At 26.6% G+C, this 23,075-nt stretch overlaps 1 protein-coding gene across 1 annotated transcript in view; it reads left to right on the top strand.

Annotated features, from left to right (window-relative positions):
- The window catches only part of LOC100204837 (isobutyryl-CoA dehydrogenase, mitochondrial), a 52,911-nt gene that overhangs the window by 21,361 nt on the left and 8,475 nt on the right, over nucleotides 1-23,075 (top strand). The window contains exons 5-12 of the mRNA XM_065813719.1: nucleotides 8,762-8,840; nucleotides 18,368-18,398; nucleotides 18,920-18,996; nucleotides 19,208-19,271; nucleotides 19,352-19,425; nucleotides 19,593-19,679; nucleotides 20,455-20,503; nucleotides 21,650-21,747. Coding sequence (XP_065669791.1) covers nucleotides 8,762-8,840; nucleotides 18,368-18,398; nucleotides 18,920-18,996; nucleotides 19,208-19,271; nucleotides 19,352-19,425; nucleotides 19,593-19,679; nucleotides 20,455-20,503; nucleotides 21,650-21,747 — 559 coding nt within the window. The remainder of the gene's footprint in view (nucleotides 1-8,761; nucleotides 8,841-18,367; nucleotides 18,399-18,919; nucleotides 18,997-19,207; nucleotides 19,272-19,351; nucleotides 19,426-19,592; nucleotides 19,680-20,454; nucleotides 20,504-21,649; nucleotides 21,748-23,075) is intronic.

Raw genomic sequence — 23,075 nt, 5'->3', positions numbered from 1 at the left:
TTTTCTACAAATACTATAATAGGCACTGCTCTAAAGAGCTAGCGTCTCTTGTGCCATCTACTAAAATTCATTCTCGTGTTACTCGTCATTCAATTAAGTATCATCCTTTTTCTGTGACTGTTCCTAAGTGCTCCAAAAACGCTTATTCGTCTAGTTTTTTTCCTCGAACATCAGTTTTTTGGAATTCGCTTCCTTCATCTTGCTTTCCTGATTCATATAATTTGCAATCTTTTAAATCGTCCGTCAATCGTTATCTTGCTCTACAATCTTTACCTTTTCTCTTTCAGTAACTTCCAACTTTAATTAGTGGCTGCTTGCAGCCTTGTTGGAAGCGAAGATGTTTAAAAAAAAAAAAAAGTGCTTTTGTATAATAGCACTTTTGTAACAGGATCAAAAAAAATATTTATTTGAAGCTATAAATAAATAAAAAAATAGTTGAATATAAAACGAGCATAAAAAAGTAATTTGAATTGAATTTATTAAAAACAATTTTCTTTTCTTTAACATAAAAAAAATAATTGCGTTTTAAATTTAAAATTGCATTTTAAATTTAAAAAAAATTTAAGTTAAATTTAATAAAATAAGTTTAAATTTTTTAATATTTAATAATAAATTTAATTTTAATATAATAAAATAAATTTAAATTAAAAATTTTTTAAAAACAGATAGCAGAAAAAAGTTTTTTTTTTTTAATTATCTGCTTTTTTATCTTAAAAAAAAATAGTTTAACAATTGCAGGGAAATTTTTTTTTACAACAATCAATTACTGCCTAATAATATAATGTCAATATAACATTTGTCAATATAAGATTTTTTACATAAACTATTATATAAGACTGTTTATAAATTGAAAATAGTTTTGGCTTAATGTAAATGGCTTAATGTGTAGGTGAAATTGCATATGCGTAAGTGAAATTTCATATGAAAAATTCAAATGGCGTAATGCTTCTTATCAAAGTCTATATATGTTCCTATAGTTTAACATTTAAATTTATTGTTTGTGGTAAAAAGTAGCTCTTAATGACTCTGTGCTTAAAGAAGGCAAAATTAAGTACACTTTATGTCAAAACCATTAAATTTAAAAAGCGAAAATTAATAGGGTGGAATGTTTTTAAAAACATTCAGAATGTTTTTAAAACATTGCATTAATTATAACAATATAATATTCCATTTATGTTTTAATTAAAAAGAAACATTCTGAACATTTTTATTTTTTTGTTGTTTACATACATAGATAGACAAATAGGTAGAACATGCAAAGAGTGCTGCTACATCGACTGACAAATAGATAAACGTGCAAGTAATGCTGCTACGTTGAATGACAAATTAGGTAGAACATACAAGAAGTGCTGTTACACTCTTGACTGAGTGTTTTGGTTAGAGTAGGCAATCTATCAATTTAAAAAAGTTTTTTAAACTTTTTCCTTTCTTCTAAATAATTTTTTTAAAAAACACCAGTGTAACTCAGTTTACACGAATAAAATAAAAATAGTAAAAAATATCTAGCGTATTTAAGTTAATAAATCGCTTTAAGAAGTATTACATTATTTTCAATAAAAGCATTAAAAAAAGCTAAATGTTCTTTATTGGTTATTATGTATTTTTAAGTGTCTTAAAGGTAATATAGTTTGCTATTGAAGATTCTTTTTTAATGTTCTAATTAAAAAAAAACCATATTAAAAAAATTTAAAAAAAAACTACCAAGAACTATAGAGCTTTAAAAGTTTTTAAGAAGCTATTCAAATTTTTAGTTTTATACTTTCAATTGAGAACTTTTTAAAAATAAAATATTAACTTTAATCTATCCTATTTATTATAGAAACAAAAGAACTTTTATGCAATATTTATATATTTACGTATTTTATACACTAAGTTAAAAAATTTAATACTTAATTAAAGTGAAAATAATAGATACACACATTTTTAATAACTTAAATAAAATCTTTTTTAAACAGTTATAAGAATTTGTTCATTTAAATTTGAAATACATAACACTAAATTTTTTTTGAATATTTCAAATTTATTTTGCTCTTAACTGCTTTTTGTGTTTAAAGTATACTTAGAGAACATGCATGGAGTGTATGTGTATATACATCAACTGATGGTTTTGTGTTTAATGTATAATTAGAGAACATGCATGGAGTGTATGTGTATATACATCAACTGATGGTTTTGCTTTGGGCAGGCACACAGTGGGCCAGAATCCCATATTTTTGAAAAGCCATAACTTTTTTTCCTATCATCCATAGACCTCAAAATTTAGTTTATAAAGTAATTGGATGATTATAATTTGAATGAGCATGGTTATTTTTTTGTATGATTGCCATGACAATCCCAGTTGCATAGCAACACATTTATGCTTAGTTCCAATGGATTAATTTTAGCCAAATGTTTCTAAACTTGGTATATAAACTAATTTGATGATTCTAATATAATTTATCATTACTATTTGTTTTAATTTACAGTCACACTTTCATATAGGTACACACAGTTTCCAAAATTATAAAGATACAAAAGACACATTTATAAACTAATATCTGTGGATGACCTCAATAAGTCAATAACTCCAGCTGGTAACTTTTTTGTTTTGGTGTCACCTCCTGCTGTCTTTCTCATAGATGCAATAAATGGATCAGACGTACAGAGTAGTCAATTTAACAAATCTTGGTTAGTTTTCTCACAAGATGGTTTTCTTGCAAAATGTTCACAATAGTTTTGAAAGTCTTTATTGCATGCTTCTTGAGCTTTTTCAGAATAAATACTAATGGGTAATGGTAAAGTTTTAATAATTTCAGAACTATGGATTAAAATTTTGTGTATAGATTGTGGCATATAGTACCAAGGATAATGATGAACATAAAGTCGAGCTGTTTTTAAACAGAAAGTCTCAAATTTACCAGTGTCAATGTCTAAACCACATGAAATTGTTGCCAATATAACATGCAAATTTAGAATCACTTCAACATCAATATATAAAATTTCTGCATTTTGAAATGCTCTTCAAGCCGTATTTCCATCATTTGATGTTCCACTACCACCAGATTTCGGAACATCAACTATCAAGCCCATTTCATCTTTAAATCTATTTTGAATTTGTTGCTTCAGGTCCTTCACTGTAGATTTATCTTCAACTGTTCTTGCCTGCCACTTTTTCATAGTCATTTTATATCCAATATGTAATAAATATTCAAAAAAACATATCCAAGCATGTAAGGATGATAAACCAAATGAATAACTACCTCACAGTGGACCAAACAGTGGACATTGCTCAAAAATTAATGTTACCAAAATAAATTTAAGTTAGTTATTATTGAAAGCCAAATAAATTACCAGTTCATTAAAAAAAAAAATTAATTCAAAAGCGTAATTTGTTCAGGAAATATACTAGTTTAAATAACGTAAATTCGTTGCAAAAGATATGTAATAAGTATAAATGATACATAAAAGTCATTTTTGGCATTATATAAGAAAAAATGTCACTATAAGTAGTGCTAATTAGTGATGTACCGATTAATTGGCATCGCCTTAATCGGCCACTTTTTGCACAATTGGAATCGGTATCGGTATCAGCCTTTTTTATTAATTCAACAATTTTCCAACCGATGGCATTTTAATATTTTTATCCTGCATTATTAACTAAACTTTATGCATTGCTTAGATTTTTTTTGATAAATTTTTATTTTGACTTTGTTTACAGGCAAAAGCTTTAAAAGTAACCTATTTAAGCATTGTTATATATATATTTTTTTATTCTTATTTACTCCCAACAATGTTGCAAACAACCACTATCAAGTTGGGAGTTGCTACAAAAAAAGAATAGAGTTATAAAGCAAAGAAAACGTTGACAGAAGACTTGAAAAGTTGAAGATTGTATGAGTCAGGAAAACATGAAGATGGGGCAGAGTTCTGAAGGGTTTAAGTGCGGGGAAAAAAGCTAGGGGAATAAAAGTTTTTGGAGCATGCAGGGACAGATACAGTAAAATAATGAGACTTTGATGAATGACAAGTCAAGCGAGAATGAGTTTTGGTTGAAGGAACTAGAAATAAAAGCAGCAACCATGATAGTATTTGTAGAAAAGAGAAAGAGATGCAACTTTACGATGATGGGAAAAAGGCTCAAGCTTAGCAGATAGACTGGGTCCAACAAGGTTTACAGTGCATTTTTGGACCTTGTCTAGAAGAGAAAGAGCATCATTAGAAGAACCAGCCCAAATATGACAACAGTATTCCATACAGGGGCGAAAGAGATTTGTAGAGAATAAATTCAAGAAAGAGAAAATGGTGAGCATGATAAAGAGAAGCAACTTTAGCAGATGCTAATTTAGCAATCGATTGTATATATGGTTTCTATGAAAGGTCAGTAGTAAATGATAATCCAAGAAGGACTCAGTGAGAGGGTTGCCATTCATCAAAGATTTGAGAGTCAAATTGGAAAAGAATTTCTTTGCAAATAGTTCAGCCTTAGTTTATGTGTTCAAGTATAGCTAATTATCAAGTCTATTTCTATATTTCTCTATATATATTTCTTTATTTCAATTCATCTTCCTAAGGCCTTGAAGGCCACTGCAATCAACAAGGCTACTTTAGTTATGGTTACAACTCTCTTTCAACTTTATAACTCCAAAACACAAACCTTGTAATTAAAATATCCCGCAGCAAAGTTATTTTTTAGTTTTTCCAAAATACAGATAAAAACCTTTCCAAAAAGTCTTTAATCAACCTTATAGCATTTTCTGTTCAAAAATCATGAACCAATGTCCGTGAAAACAGCTGTTTGGCCCACTGTGTGCCTGTCATACCCTTTTTCAAAACCATTTTGTCAATATCATTCATCGCTTTGGGACTTGCCCCACATATAGTACAGCATTGACTAGAATTTGTAACATATGAAAGAGCAGTTTGAACTTTTCCATAAATCATAGTAATTTGTATTTTATGATGTATTTTTATCGTTTTTATTGTTTATATCTACTTTCAAGTTTAAAATCTCAAGCCTAATGAGATCCTATTCTGATTTAGAAACTGCTGCCGTTTCTTATCCAAATTCAAAATGCAGAGGTCTACAGTACATTATTGACGATGGTCATGGATTTTGCCAAGCTGGATACTGTTTTCCATTTTAAAAACCACACAAGTCCAATGGCACTAGACAAGTAATAAAAAGTGCCTACTCATTGTTTAAATTTCTTGTTACTGTTCCTTGCGATATTTGTTTATATATGGACTGTCCTGTTGCACCATCAAAGCCTATTTTGTATCTCAGAGAAAGTCTATCTGGAGTGCCTTTAGTGCTAAGGACATCATTCTGTGCCTTGCATATTCTATTTGCTGTATGATCCACCAAATCTTGCAGTTTTATTTCAGCTGAAAAGTCTGAGACAGATATATCCGCTGGATAGCATAACAGCTTTGCATCCCGAACATCATTATATGGAGGATATATATATCAACTCCCTTTTCAATTGCTTGATTTCAAATAAGTTGATAGGAAGCTTTTGTCAATCTAGCATCTGAAAAAAAACAGAGAGCTTCATCTTTAGACATTTTACTATCTTTTTTTGAGGTTTTTTCAATTGGGTTTTTTTTCTCTGTATAATTTCTGAAGCAAATTGTAACGCAGAAGCAGAATACATTTCAGTTAAGTGACTAACTTTATGTTTTTTGGTCTTAGTGGAGTAGTCATCAAAGTTTGCCTTGATTGGTCTTCCAATAGATATTGGTGTTCCATTTAAATCTTCAGGAACATGACTTAGCAGCCATTTTTTATTCTTTTCTTCAAATTGAGCCATGCTGCTATATGACTTGTCCACCTATCTTGTAGATGCATTATTATAATTTGTAATTGCTCCTTGTTGCAATCCAAATTCATAGCATCAATAGTTTTTTCGACAATACCAGAGTCAGATATTTGTAGATTATTAGGTTTATGCATAATGAATGAATAGATGTCAAAATATTTCATTTTCAGCCTACAAGTACAAAAAAAAAATTATTTAATTTAAATAACAACAATAGCAACAATATAATCATATAAGAAAGATGATATATATAAGGTTAGCGAAGCCATTCATTCATATAGTAGTGTGTATTTGTCATGTTTGTTTATTGGCTCTATTATCAAACAAATAATTATTTATGCAAATTTGTTTTTACTGTGATACAAATTATGGGTTATAACAGGCCATACACAATCTATTAATAAAGACACAGCTGACATGTGCTGAAGCTACCTCAAGTTCTATGTCATTATACACATATTAAACTATGTATCGCATGTGTCAAAACATTGGAGAACTTTGGAGCAAAATATATAATCCAAATTACTTAGTAAAAATGAATATAAATGGGTACAATTTATCACATCATTGTTTTACTTTTTTAACATTACAATTACCTGCAATATAGTGTTGTTATAGCTCGTTTGAAAGTAAAAGAATAGTTCTAAAATAATTAAACTAAAGTGCAAATGCAGTTAATTTAAAAACACAACAAGATATTGTCTTGACAACTAATTTTAAAATTTAATTTATTATTTGGTATTTTTTTCAAACTGCACATAATTGTCTTGTATTATTGTTGATTAATGTTATTAGAATATGTATGAACATATCATATAGATTTTTGAAAATCTTGGTAAATAAGCTTTTTAATGATGTATCCTAGACTGTATCAAAAATTTTTTATAAATCACTTATTTCCACCTTCTGGCCCACTGTGAGGCAGTCTATCAATTAAAAAAAATCTTTTCAAGTTTTTACACTTTTTCTGGTCTTTTATATTAACTTCTATATTAAAAAATAACAAAATAACATGTGATTACTAAAAATCTGGACAAAGTTTGTGTAAATATAAAAATACAAATGAAAAATTTCATATAATTGCAATCACTTCTATTTTGTTGCAAATTTAATTTTTTAAATGTATTATTAAAAAATAATTTATTTGGGAATAACTAAAAATGAAAAAAAAAGCTTATAACGAAGACTCCCTTAGAAAACGAGTATACGCATTTTTGTATTTGTATCAGGATGACAACAAAAACTTTATTGTAAATCATTTTCGAATGGAGATTATACCAAAATCTACTATTTATAATATACTTAAAAGGAAAGGGGAACAATATGGAACCAGAAAGAAAAGTTGAAGGTGGTCGTAAAACAATAAAGGTACCTGCAAAAGAGATAAAGCGCCTTAAAAAATCGATTGATCAAAAGGTTCGTATTTTACAGCGTGGTCTTGCAAAACGATTTCATGTATCACAACCGTACATATGCAAAATTATTCACCAAAAATCAAGCATTCGTTATCGCAAAAAAACTAAAACACCAAAAAGAACATCGGCTCAAAAAGCAGCTGTTCGTTCAAAGTGCCGCAGGTTGGTTTCATTTTTCAGAAAAAAATTTTTATTATTGACGATGAATTGTATTTTTATTTGAACAACACTAATATTTCTGGAAATGTTAGATTTTCCTCTTCTCACATAAATGCAGCATCAAATGATGTAAGGTTAAAAAGAAAAGACGAATTTGAGCCAAAATTACTTGTTTGGATTGCATTCTCTACAAAGGGAATCTCTCAGCAGTACATTGCTCTGTCAGACCAAGCAGTCAATGAAGATGTGTATATTTCAAAATATCTTGTTAAAGTGGAGAAATTCATTGAAAAACATCATAAAAATGACAATATTGTTTTTTGGATCTAGCTTCATCGGATTATTCATGTAAAGTACAAAGTTATCTTAAAGCAAAAAATATTGAATTTGTACCAAAAGAGAATAATCCTGCTAATGTGCCAGAATTACGTCCAATTAAAAATTTTTGGACTGAACTTAAGAGATTAGTATACAACAAAAACTGGCAAGCTGAAAATCTAGGCAAACTTAAAAAGCGGATAGAGATTTCAATTAAAAGAATCGACATAGAATGTGTACATCGGCTCGCTGCCGCCACATTTACAAGAGTAGACACTATTCGTCATCATGGCATGAAAAACTTATAAATCTATTTATTTTTGTTATTTAGATGTTTTTTTGTTATTTTATTTTTTAAATTGTTAAAAAAGATGACTCCGTTAAAAAGTTATACCATTTCTAATTTTGTCCAGATTTTTAGTTATCACATGTTAATGTTGACATTTTTTGGTAAAAAATTAAAGTACACTAAGCAATTAAATGGGTTGGGCAACAATAAGTTTTTTTCTTCTTTTTGCAAAAAAATTTGTATGGATATAAAAAATAAAGTTGGCAAATACATATCTATATACGCTATAATATAAACATAAATGAGTATTTTTTTAATATTAACCATTTCTTAATAACTATGTATAGACTGAGCTTATCTAAAAATATCTAGATTATCTAGAGATAAGATTATAGATAAAGATTGAGATTATCTAGAGATATCTAGATTATCTAGAGATAAAGCTCATACAGAGCTGTATGAGCTTTACATTTGATTCTATGAGGCTATATTTGATTCTAAATTTAGAAGATTGAAGATGCATTGACAATGATTATGTTGAATTTAGACTATCCTATTTATTAGTTGTCAACTGTTATAAAAATTAGTAAAAATACAATTTTTTAGTTTATTTTGATATGCTTGATAGCATGGTTTATTTGTGAATGCTTCCCAGATCTTTCCAAAATAAAATTCGAAAAGATGAATGGCTTAAAGTTTATTTGTTTTTGTTTCAGTGAATAAAGTTTATTTATTTATGTTTCAGTGTTGTTATTAACAAACTAAATTTTTTATTTTTTTAGTATGGTAGCTGGCTTAATTGAGAATTACGGAAATTCATTTTTAAAAGACAACTTTTTACCATCACTTGTTTCTTGTGAGGTATTTCTTGTTATTGTTATTATTATACTTATTTTATTGTTATTATTATTATATTTATACCTAATATATATATATATATATATATATATATATATATTATATATATATATATATATATATATATATATATATATATATATATATATATATATATATATATATATATATATATATATATATATATAGATAGTCTTGCATGGTAGTCGAAGAAGTTTCTTCACTAAACTGTCGTTTTAGAGAACTTTAATAAACAAGGCCAGAAAAAGTTTAAAAACTTGAATAAAGTTTTTCTTTTTAATGATAGATTGCTTGCCCGAACCAAACCCTCAGTCGATGTAGCAGCACTTCTTTGTAGCAGCAGGCTATAAGATAGTTGATGTAGCAACACTCCCTTGTAGCAGCAGGCTATAAGATAGTCGATGTAGCAACACTCCGCGCATGTTTTAAAAATGTGTTTCAAAAAACAAAATATATATATATATATGCATTTATATATATATATATATATATATATATATATATATATATATATATGTATATATATATATATATACATTGTCTTCTTAGTTTTAAGTATTCGGTTTAAACACCTGTGCACGAGAGTAAACAACATTATTGTTAATTGCTAATTAACATTGGCAGTTTTTATAGTAGTGTTTCATAAAACGGTTGCCTTCTTAATATTATTTTGTTATTATTTGAAATTGTTGTACAAAAAATTTTGTTATTTGAAGTTGTAATACAAAGATTTAAATAAAAGAAAAACAAAGTGAAAAGTACAGTTGAATAAAAAAATGTATATATTATTATACTATTAATAAAATGATGTATTATATTTTTATTAAAATAATAGTAAAATAATAACTTCAATCATTTATGAAAAATAGATTTTTAACACCAGTAAAATAAAACTAATCTAAATAAGTGAAGCAAAAAAACTAATAGATATAGTTTAGATCATATTTAATATTATCAACGAAGTGAATTAATGTAGTATATCGAAACTATTTTGAATGCATTTTCAAAACATAAATGATTTTATGAAATTTTAGTATATGCTTTTTCCAAATGACTTTTTCTTTTGGAAGTAGGCAAAAATAATTAGATACAAAGGTTTTACCATAAAACATAGAAACAAGGTCAGCGATTTGCCGACCTCAAACAGTTCTAGGTTGGCAGTAAGGTTGAATTGCCGAATGCTGACCCTAATTCTGAGGGTTAATATATATATATATATATATATATATATATATATATATATTATATATATATATATATATATATATATATATATATATATATATAAATTATGTTAGTGTATTCTACAAATAGAGTGCTTAATGTTCTTAAAGAACAGAGCAATAATAAATTGGTAAAAACACTTATCTAGTTTTTTTCTTCAACAACCTACTAATAGAGAAACAACTTATTGAAGAAAAAAAATTAGATAAGTGTTTTTACCATATATATATATATATATATATATATATATATATATATATATATATATATATATATATATATATATATATATATATATATATATATATATATATATATATATATATATATATATTAGTGATCCAAATTTAGTCAAAATTTACCTTTTTTCAAAAATTCCACATGCTGAACTTTTCTATCTATTACACACCATATAAAGAGTCCTCCCTAAAGTATTTTTTAATATGTTGGGAGCAGCGACAAGTAAAAACTGGGTTTTAAAGAAACAGTAAATTTAAACTGTTTGTTGATATTTTGTTTTTTATTAAGACACATTTAAATAAAGTTACTTGATTACAATTATTTTTTAACAACTCTGTACTTGGTTAACATGCTGTAGCTTTCTGTGCTTTTGGAGAACCAGCAATATATTCTAATGTCGTTCTTCATTGTAGGATGTATCAATAAATTCTTGGATAAGTCCAATGTTTCTCTCTGCACAATCAATAGTGACACTTAACTTAAAAACTACAGCAATGTTAATCTTAAAAGCTACACTAATCTTTATATAATGCATATTCCTGGAAGTCTCCCTCAGTCTGATACCACTCCCTGACAGCACTACCGGTATTGTTTAGAATAAAGAAAAGCAAGCTCTTCTCTGTAAATTAGTCTTCAAGTTTATTAGACTTTGAGATGGATCCTACCAGGAGATATTAAGCTTAAATCTTTCTTGTTTGGTATAGGGAACTCAAAATTGCTGACCTATTACAGCAATTTTGGTAGATCAGTCAAGTTCAGGATCAGCAAACACCATAGTAGCACACTTTAAGAAGAGATACCAAGCATGGTTTATTAAAACTTTTTAGTAAAGCACTACCAACATCATAATACCAATCCTTTTTGATGATTTTAGTAGCTTTGTATGCCTCAACTGGTGCCTGTTTAGCTTTTTTGGATTTAAATAGCTAAAAAAGCAAAGTATAGGACAACAATAAAGTTAGTCTCGGAGACTAGACTTTTTTGATCATTACACAGTTAATATTTGGAGGCGTAATGTCCACATAGATGCTGTCACACATAAACCTGGCATTATGGTTAGAACCTTGTTAGTACAAACTAAACTAAATAACTAGTCTTGATTGCCATGAATCAGCTATTGTCCGCTAGTTAGAGAGCGTCATTAAGTTTCAATATGGTAAAACCTTCTTGGTTTATAATTGATCAGTCTTACAGCTTCTTACAGCTTCTTTTTTAATTTTAGCTCTTTCCATTTTTCTAAAAAATGTTTAAAAAGTTGAAAAAAAATTTGATTTAAATATTTATTAAATTTAAAATAAAAAATAATCAACTTTGCTAGTATTTATATAATAAGAACAGCAGAGAGTAGTAGGAGTAGTAGGGTTGTAGCAGCAGATAGTTGTAGGGGTAGTAATTCTTGGGGTTGATAAGCAAGTATTTGAGGAGGTAGATGGTAGCATAGTGATTAAGAATAAAATAATATGAATAATAATAAGCATTTTTATTGAACATCAGCACAATATTCCACAATATTTTTATTGAACATCAGCAGTATTCCACAATATTTTTATTGAACATCAGCACAATATTCCACAATATTTTTATTGAACATCAGCACAATATTCCACAATATTTTTATTGAACATCAGCACAATATTCCACAATATTTTTATTGAACATCAGCACAATATTCCACAATATTTTTATTGAACATCAGCACAATATTCCACAATATTTTTATTGAACATCAGCACAATATTCCACAATATTTTTATTGAACATCAGCAGTATTCCACAATATTTTTATTGAACATCAGCAGTATTCCACAATATTTTTATTGAACATCAGCAGTATTCCACAATATTTTTATTGAACATCAGCAGTATTCCACAATATTTTTATTGAACATCAGCAGTATTCCACAATATTTTTATTGAACATCAGCAGTATTCCACAATATTTTTATTGAACATCAGCAGTATTCCACAATATTTTTATTGAACATCAGCAGTATTCCACAATATTTTTATTGAACATCAGCAGTATTCCACAATATTTTGAAATTTGGAATCTTTTAAATCAATTAAATCAGCAGAAAAAAACTTAATTTTGAACGTTCAAATTAAATGAAATTTTAACTTCATAGTGAGTCAATAAAAACACCTGAAGAATGAAAACTACTCTATATAATTTGATACAAATTAGTACAAATGTAGTCTATGGCCACACCAAACTCAGTACAAAATTTCAGTCTAATTAGATAACTGGTTAAGGATTTATGACTGTTTTGTTTTAAATGTTCTCAAAATGTTAACAATTACTGTGATATTTGGTCACTATTTTTAAAATATTGGTACATGTCCCATTTTTATATATCCAATATTATATCCATAGGATAAAATATTGATTTGCTATTTAAAGCATGGTTTGAATTAGCATAATCTAATTACATTAACATTTCCTAATGTATAAACTACTGCCAGTATGCAAAAAATACTAAAAAAAGCAAAACCTTGTCGGACAACCAGTTGGTAAAATTAACAAAAAAATGTCTCTGTTAACAAATTTTTTATTGACTCTTGAAACCTTAAAATATATTTTCAAAATTTACTTTCAAAATTAAGCAAAAATATGACAATACTATTTTAAAATGTAATATCAAAATTCATAACTTTTAAACAAACAGCATTTTAGGATTAAGATGGTGAAAATGTTTATTATAAACCGTAAGCTATGAATTTCTACTTCTCTAATAACTCAAGTTGTGCTAACAATTCTAAGGTGCTTACTGTTCAGATTAATTAAGCAGCGCAACAATCTTTCTGGATAATTATTGTTTCCCTTATACCTTGACCAATGTTGATTAAAAACTTGATGATTCACTATAGGGTCTCTAGGGGTATCCTTTGCTACTGATGAAATCTTTGATGTGATAGAAGACAGTGTGAATTTCGGATGTTAAGCTTTCAGCATTTATCATCAAGTAACACCTTTTAAAGTTTTCAATTTTTTCAGAGAAATTAGGCTGAAGAATGAATCTAAAGCAAGCCTACTAAATTGAAGTTTTTGAATTCTTAAATTATGTGAACAATGTTGGAAACCATATTTACATCAGCAAGTTGCGCAGCACATCCATATTTTAAGAAGCTTCCTGCATTTCCCTCAAACTGGTCGCCATCATATTTACTCATTTAAATGTGGAGAGCAGTTGGCCACTTAACAACTTCTATCCAACCAGTTGTAAGGATCTTGAAAAGATAATTGACATTTTCTAAGAGGAGATGCAATTTCTTTGTTAGAATGATTTTCAAAATCAGAACATTTTCAAGTCTGCTGATGATTGCCTTTCAAATGGCATTGCCGAACAGCTTTGCATTAGCAACAACCCCACCATATTGCCAAAAAGACTCGAGACTAGATTTGATTGAGTCCAGTGTTTGCAAGTTTCCAGATTTAGCAAGACATGGATTTAATGTTGCACTGTGTGCAAGAGTGTATTCTTGAATATATTTAAAGACCACAAAATATATTTGCAACTTTCATATCATGACAGGGGTGGAAACGGGTAGAAATGTAAATTTTGAACAAAAATGCCTGTCAGTAGTTTAACGGGAAAACCAGACAGTTTTTTACTTACAAAAGAGTGTTTGTTAATAAAACCATATTTTGAACTATGAAGATTTTAATCCATTTGATTATTTAAATGAAACCTTTGAAACATTTAAAAATGTAGCATACTTAAAATGAAAATTATATGCTGTACTAAAAAATAAATACACTGTGGTGCATTACATAATTTTATTTAACATAATAAGAAGCAGACTTGAATTAAATTAGATATGCATGCAATTTAAAATTTTCATAGTACGACTATTATTTTTTGAAATGTTGTTGTTGCATTTTAAAGCTTGTTTTCTTTTCAATTCAAAATGCGAATTCACCAAAAAAAATTTAGACATTACAGTCACATTTTGAATCACATTTTTTTCTCATTCCAAAATGAGTTTCAAAGTTACATTTTCTTTCAATTTAAAATGCTAATGTATCACTTTTTTAAATGTATTAGTTGCATTTTGAGTCACGTGAATGGGCACTTGAATCATTAATAGTGACCAGACTTGTTCAATATTGGAGTGAGTTTCTGCCAAATCTTTTTTTTTTTATGATTTACCTTCCTAAGGCCAAGAAGGCCACTACAGATGAGGAGGCTACTTGTGGTTATAACCCTTTCTCAACTCTCTAACTCCAAAACACAAACCTCAACGAACAAGGGTGCTGCACGGAGAAACAAGTTGAGCGCGGTACTACCAGGGACGTGGTTGGAATCGAACTCATAACCTCTTGCTTATGAAGTGAGCACTTTACCACTGCACCACTACCGCAAATCTTAGGATATGGAAAAATTAATTTATCTCTTGACTCCAGTGTCTTTGCCAGTCTTTTGAGTAAGAGGTTGTTATTATGGCGGTGAGCTGATTTCATCCCTTAAATCAGTATCAACAATGCTTAGACTAAACTTAAGAAAACTTTTGCCACCATCAATCCCTAGTTTGACAAAATAGCCACTAGAAATTTTGAGAGATAGAAAAGCATGATTCACAAGACTTGATTAATCATTGCAGTGTAAAGCAACAACTTGAACTGTACTCCTGAATCTCCTTTTCTATCTGTGATTTTTAAGTCAATGCAGGTGAAGAAATCACTCAAGTGTTGACCTGCTCTTAAAAAATTTATGTAAATCTTTGGCTCTACCATCTTATTGCTTGATGTTTGGTTTAACAGTTCTGACAATTTAATTTAATTTTCCTGTGCTAACAGGCCTGTATTTAATTGCGCATTCATAAGGGCTAGAGTGGTCAATTTCAGAGTGCTTGATGATGGCTGGGCATTACTTTGACTTAAAACCAAAACATACATATTTATGTTTATAATAAACTTTATTTAGTAAGTTTGTGTAAAACTTTCAATTTATTTGTTTTCAAAGAGATTAGAAACTTGTCTAAAATATACTTCCTAAAATCTAGTCTTATTTCTTAATAGTCAAGACTTTGTTTCAATATACAAGGCGCGAATTAAGTGATTGTGAATTGTGATATCTGAAGATATTTCTGGTCATCAATTTCTCAGTTTATTAAAAACTGTGAACACTGTTTTAATGAAGTTTTAATAAAAAATTAATGAAAAAATAAAACTATAGATTTACTACTGCAAAAATAATAACAGTCAAAACTTTCCTATTTTAATTCATTGTTTGTTTAAACATCAGGTAAACATCAAGTATTTTTGTAAGAAAAAAATAATAATCACTAAAGGTCCTAAAAATTTGTGTTGTAATTTAAAAAATCAACCATTAAAAAGTCATATTCAAGCTATTTGCGCATTGTATGAAACATTAAAATCGATTTTTGTTTAGGGGGAAACTTTAAGGAATTATTTATTTAAAAATTTAAATGTTTTAAATTAGAAATTAATTGGTAATAAAAAATAATAATAATAAATATATATTTTAAAATAAGTTATTAGAATTTTTTTGTTTCATTTTAAAATAACTATAAAAATGTTAAATTAGTTTTTTATATATTTTTAAACTCCCCTGTCTTTAATTTTGTATACATATCTGCTAAAGAGTTAAGAGCATTTAGTTTATAAGAAAATGTTGAATAAGATTTAAATAAGATATAAAAGTATTTTATATCTTATTTCGTGTAAATAATATTATGATGTAATATTAAAAAAACAACTGCAAATTATAACAGTCTAAAGGAATTTAGAATGCTGTAATTTGCTGTGTGCTTTATTTTTCTAGTTTTATCAAATGATTTATAAAATAAAAGTATTAATTAAGTTAAAATCATAGATTTTAATAATAATAAAAATAATAATGATAAAAATAATAGTAATAGTATGAAATTATAATAAGATTCTATATTATAGTTCAAGGTCGATATAAATATTTTTTTATTGCATAGTAGCTATTAAGTTAAGTGATAAAAATAGAGTTTTAGTTTTTAAAAAGCTACAAATTTAAAGACCAGAAACATTTCCAGATATTGCAATTTAAGATCACCTTATTTGAGCCTTGATATATATGTAAAAATTAATTAGTTATAAATACTTACAAAGATGCTTTAGCAAGTTGAATAGTTCCTTCTAAAAATTCTTTATTGGAAATGAATCAAGATACAATTTGTTTGGCTGCTTTGTCATCTTTTGTTGATTGAAGATTAGACATTTTTTCTGAACTTTGTTTGAGAGCATTGGTAGGGCAAACCTTTTCTTTAAGTGCGGAGACATTCTGATGGAGACATTCTGATGGAGACATTCTGAATTAATTATTAAATGAATAAGCAGTAGGCAACTCATAAAGTTAAAACATGATCATTTTAATTAGTGGTATAAAGTCTAAATGTCTAAAAGCTTAAGAATAAATTAAGAATAATCCATTAATGCTATTTCCATTAAGAAAATCTCATTACAGAGAGGAATTCTTGTTAGTGAACTGTATTGTAGTTATTGTTTCTTTCCAATTTCTAACATAAACAAAATACTTTTACCTCAATTGTGTAGAATTTCCTCCCTAACTGTTCACCTAAGATTAAGAAAAGAAATTTTAAATCATTAAAATTTACTAATATAAAACCATATTTTAACAGTAAGCAAACTATTAAATAACAAAGACAGAACTAAAAAAAAAGAATATAAGAATAAGAAAAAGTATAAATGTTTAAATTTATAAAAAGACAACAACATAAAATCCCTTAAGTTTAAGACTTCTACAAATAGTTACTATGAAAACTTTATAAAATTTAAATTGATAAAACAATGTATTGACAAATATTAAACTATGATAATCATTTACAAAGACATTAGTTGTGTATCATTTATTAAAAGAGTGAATTTTAAAACTATTAGGTATTGTTCTTTAACAAATAAGTTCTTTATCTATACAGCTTAAGTGTCATTAATAAATTATAGTGATATCAAAGTAACAAATGGGTTTATAAATAACTATCATTTATAACTATCATATGCATTTCAATATTTTTTTAAATTACATTGTTTTTTTTTGGAACACTTTAATTAAACAGCTCTAGCAAGTATATATCAAATGCAGGTCAGCACAGAACTTGAAAGCAAGATTAAAAAACAAACAAACAAATAAAAAACATTAATCAACAACAACAGTAAAAAAACAACTTTAGTTAAGTATAAAAGTTCACTGTACTTTTTCATTATCATTTTACACATTAAACAAGTGAATTAACAAAAGCTACATGTGATTTCATACTGAATTAGCTTGCTGCCAGGGGCTTCAATACATTCATAGACCTACTTAGTAAATACATTGACTAGCCTGCTGCTGCAAAGGAGTGCCATTACATCAACCGGGATGGAACAGCAACCTTTTCTTTAATTATTCTTTATTTTTTTCTTCTTTTTCTGAAAAAGCTGTACGCTATAAAGATAAGTAAAACTAGTAAGCACTTGCTAATCTATATATGTTATAGTATATATATATATATATATATATATATATATATATATATATATATATATATATATATATACATATATATATATATATATATATATTTATATGCTGTATGTATGTATGTATGTATGTATGTATGTATGTATGTATGTATGTATGTATGTATGTATGTATGTATGTATGTATGTATGTATGTATGTATGTATGTATGTATGTATGAAGTAGGGAGTTAGCGAGGGCTTCAGTACATATATCGGCTGTCAAACACCAAGAAAATGCAAAGGAGTGCTGCTATATACTATGGATTTTGGGTTGGAGCAGCAATTGCTGTTTTCATTATTTTTCTTCTTTTTCTGAAAAAACCAATGTATTATGTCACCAAATGTGTATATGTATATATATATATATATATATATATATATATATATATATATATATATATATATATATATGTATATATATATATATATATATATATATATATATATATATATATATATATATATATATATATATATATATATATATGCTCTAGTGAAATTTGTTACCATAATATTTTAAAATTATTTATAGAGAATAGCATCTTATTGTTTAACAGAACCAGGTAAGGATTTTTGTATATTCTTGTAGTTATTTCTTATTTCATTTTTTTTAATTGCCACATATTAACATTTTGTCCATTTCTTTCCTTTAAAAAAATTAAAAGTTTTATGTCTTCCATAGTTAGATATATAGAAGTAGCAATATTAGGGAGATACTGTCAAGGAGTAATCAAGTAAGAAAATAACAAAAGAAGTATTAGCAATCTTTATCAGTACATAAAAGACTTTCAATGACTGTACATGAATGACCTGTAGCAATGTTAGACTGTAAGTTGTAAGATTTAAGCAATTATAGAAGCTTTTTAGTGAACAAAATTATTGTAGGTTGCTTACAAATAAAATGAAATTAAACAGAAAATTTTAGAAATTTTACTTACAGTAAATTATCTTGAAGGAATGTTACAAAGCTAACATACTTTCTTTAAATTATAATGTTCCATAAAAAGTATTTAAATTAATTTTACATTGGTATATTCCAAAAATAGTAATAAGTTAGTACTTAAATTTAAAATACTTTTTTTAGATTCTGGAAGCGATGCTTCCTCATTATCAACAAATGCAAGACAAGATGGAGACCATTACATTTTGAATGGTTCAAAAGTATGTTATTTGAATTACCCATTTAAAAAAAAATCTCGATACTTGTTTTAACAAAAAAATATAATTTTTTTCTATATTTTTTATTTATGTTGATTTCTCTTTTGTTAACATTTTTGATGCCTCTGCCCCAGCCCTTGTTCTCTTTGCAGTTCTCATATTACTTTGCTTATATTATTGCAAAACATTTTCAGATTAGTTACAGTTTTTTTAGATGTTTATTAGTGGTGCAGGAGAGTCAGATATTTATGCAATCATGGCAAGGAGTGATGGACCCGGTTTGTTTAACTTTAGATTGGTTTATTAAAAAAGTTTAAAAATATATCATAAATGTATGATATTAATTGTTATTTTATAGGTTCCAAAGGAATAACATGTTTTCTTGTAGAAAAGGGTACTGCTGGCTTAGAGTTTGGAAAAAAGGAAAAAAAGGTTTTTCTAATATTATTATTTAAAGCACTTCATTGTGTAATGAAACATGAAAAACATGTAGTAAATATTTTTTTTGAACTTCAGTTATTTATTTGATATATAATTATTTAGTCAATGTTATTTAAGATTAAATTAAAATTCAATTAATTTTAAGTTTTCAATTTTAGGTTGGTTGGAACAGTCAACCAACACGCTCTGTAATTTTAGACAATTGCAAAGTACCTGCAAAAAATATAATTGGTCAAAGAGGACAGGTATTATAAAAAAATTATTCTATCCTCAAATTTTCAGTGTTAATCTATGCACAATCCTTTTTTTGTTTATTAAAAGTTGGTTCTTCAAAGACTTTAGCAATTGTTGCAGTAATTGATAAAGTCTTTGATATCTGATACAAATTAAAAAATGGTTTACTTATTCAATATTAGTAATTATCTACAGCAAAAGCTAAGCTGTTAAGGTTGTTTAAAACTGTTAAGGTTGTTCTTCTGTGGTTATTAAAATACTTGTTATTTGATTAATTTACTGATCATTTAATCAATTAACTGGTAATTTACTGGTTTAAAATTAAGGTTCATTTAATAAAAATACTGATCATAAAAATTATGATCATTTGCATTGCACCCTTTTTTTATTGTTTTTTTTTTCTATTTGGTGTTGATATTAACTAGCATAATAAAAAGAGGTGCTAAAAATTTGCAGGTATTAATTGCTTAAACCTTTAATTAGTAAAAGCACTGTTGCATAATAAAATAGCAGTAATGTTTTTTTTTTTTAAATATGGGCACATATTTTAGTTAAGTTTTGATTTTAACAGAATTGTTTTAAATGTTATTTTTTTTATGTCATCCACAATAACTTCAATTTAAATAATAAGCTATAATATTATAACATTGTGATGAGTGTTGGTGTGTTGCGGAAAGTTTGTGACTAGGAATTCTGCACTGCGTACACAACAATTAAATAATAATAATAATAAAACAAACTAATAATAAATAAATAATTTTTTATTTTTTGTTTTAAATTTTTCAGGGATTTAACATTGCAATGAATGCATTAAATGGTGGAAGAATTAGTATCGGTAAGCCCCAAAATTTTTATATTTATTTTTTCTTTATTTATTTTAAGAAATTTTGAAATAATCAGTCATATTTATGTTTAGAACAGCTGAATTATGTTTAGAACAGCTGAATAAATACCTTAGTATAAGTACTAAAATACTAAATACCTTAGTATAAGTATTTAAATAAACAATTAAAAGTTATTGTAAAGCAAGTTTTTTACTTAACTCTTTCACTACAGCAAGCCGATGATAGTGGCTTTTAATTTTTTTGAATTTTTACTGCAAACCACTGGTAGCTGCTTTTGAGTATGCTTGTTGGTTTATCCTTTTTTGTACATAAATTTTCATTCTAGACACATAATTTTTTTGTTCTTAAAGTTTAATTAATTTTCTACACAATCAAGACAAATAAGAACCATATTGTGTAACTACAGAAGTTATCACTTGACAAAGTTAAAAAATCTTGAAAAATTTTTGGTTTAAAAAAAACTTCTTTAAATTTAGTTCTAAAAAAAGCAGCGTTAACACTGTAAAATTTAACTTGTAGAAGTGTATTTAGCTAAGTAGTTACAAAAGTCTTTTGAAGAAAAACATTCTTTTTATACATTAAATGAGTTTTTTTTGGACTTAATGTTTTAGTTACTATTTATAAAAACACTAGTTTTAAGAACTTTACATTTCTTGTTGTTAAACGATGCGCTTTAAAAACTTATTTAATTAAAAAGCTGTTTAAATTATAATTAGTTTTTAATGTTATGTCATCCAAATTTAAAAAAAAACTGCGGTCACAGCAAAAAGATTTTTGTTAAAAACGGCTGGTAACAAAAGAGTAAAAAAATGAAATTTTTTATTTAGCCATATGTTCATTTTATTTTCTAAAAACTTTTGTCTGTTTTAATTTTTCTGGTTTTTAAAACAAAGTTAAATTATCAGTTTTTTCTTTAACTTGGAATGAAAAATATGTTTCATTGCCGATGAAACATATTTTTCTGTATTCATAATATTTATAGTGTTTTTATAATTCTGTTGTTCAATTTTGTATTGTTTTCTTTTTTTCTTATTTGAGAACTATTTTGTTGTCCCACTAAATTATTTTTATTGTTTTTGTAAAGGAATGTTCAATGAATGGAATATTTAAATAAAAACTATATATATTTTTTTTAGCATCATGTTCCTTAGGTGCAGCACAAAAATCACTAGAATTGGCTTTAGATTATGTTAAATCTAGGAAGCAATTTGGCAAACCATTAGCTGATTTTCAGGTAACTTTACTTTTTGAAACTGAATCAAGTTTACCTTTATACATTTCCATACAATAAATTATACATTTTGAGACAATAAGCCATAAAGTTTAAGACAATAAGTTATAAATAAATGCATAGGTTTACCCACTGCTACTGTGTTGTGCCAGAATAATGGATAAGTTGGCAAAACACTTGTTTAGGTGTGCAATAATTTATTATATTAATAAAATTTTTGATATTCAAGAGTTTTCTGAGTTAAAAAGTTTGAGAGATTAAGTTAAACAGTTAATGAAGTAATTGAATAAAAAGGTAGTTTATTTTGAGAAATAAATGTTTATAAATATTGCTCCTATTTTAATAGGGCCGATGGTTTAAAAGATTTGATGGTACAACAGAATGAAGTAATTTCATGACAAAAAAAAGTTTGAAAAATTTACGGGGAAAATTTAGTTAATAGATTGTTGTTTTCTCCAACATTTAATTAATTATAATAATAACATTAATTGTTATTTATATTTCTCCATGTTTACTAATATTTGTGAATATTTAAAATCTTGAGGATATTTGAATTTTGATTGGAATACTTTTTTTTTTTAATTTATAATAGGCAGCAATAATCGTTAGATATTTTTTCAAGGTTTCAAAAATTAAATTTCATAACTCTATAAAAACTTTGATTATATCAAAGGAAAACTTGATTTTTGATTTTATCGAACACTTTGATTAAATATTGGAGCATTTGATCAAGTTGTGTTGTGAATTCAAAATCTTTAAAATGTTTACAATTTTTGTTTTCAATAGTTTACCACTTATCATTTTTTATCACTTTAAAAACTTTAAAATGTTTTTTTACCACCTATCATTTATATTTTATCATTTAAAAAAAAAAATGTTTTTATGTTTAAAAACACTTTTTTGAAGCCTGCAGTTTTATTTTTATTTTGCAATAACAACCTTTTGGTTAAATATCAAGTAACTAAAAGCAAACAAAGAGTTATTTTTGAATCTATTATTTAAATGAAAACATTTTTGGCTGTATAAAAATGTTAAATTACATTGTTTATAAAAAGCACTGCTTATGATAATATATTGTCTGAATGGAGAAGTAATGTTCATTGTAATTATTTTAGTCTTGAACTATTAAAAAATAAATCTTTTTATCATAAAGCATAAATATATTAGGGTGATGCTCAAAAAAAATTTTTTCAGTAAATTCCTGGGGATTCCTATTGATGTTCCAATGTAGCGTACAAAAAATCTTAGGAATGTTCCGTCATTTAGTGGTGTCACATGACCTTAAAAGATTCAGTTGGTCCCTAATAAAATAAAATAAAAAGTTTTTCAAA

The sequence above is a fragment of the Hydra vulgaris genome, chromosome 12 (genome assembly GCF_038396675.1).
Source record: "Hydra vulgaris chromosome 12, alternate assembly HydraT2T_AEP".
Taxonomy (NCBI): Eukaryota; Metazoa; Cnidaria; class Hydrozoa; order Anthoathecata; family Hydridae; genus Hydra; species Hydra vulgaris.
The sequence above is the reverse complement of the archived record's forward strand: the minus strand, read 5'-3'. Positions and strand labels throughout refer to the sequence as shown.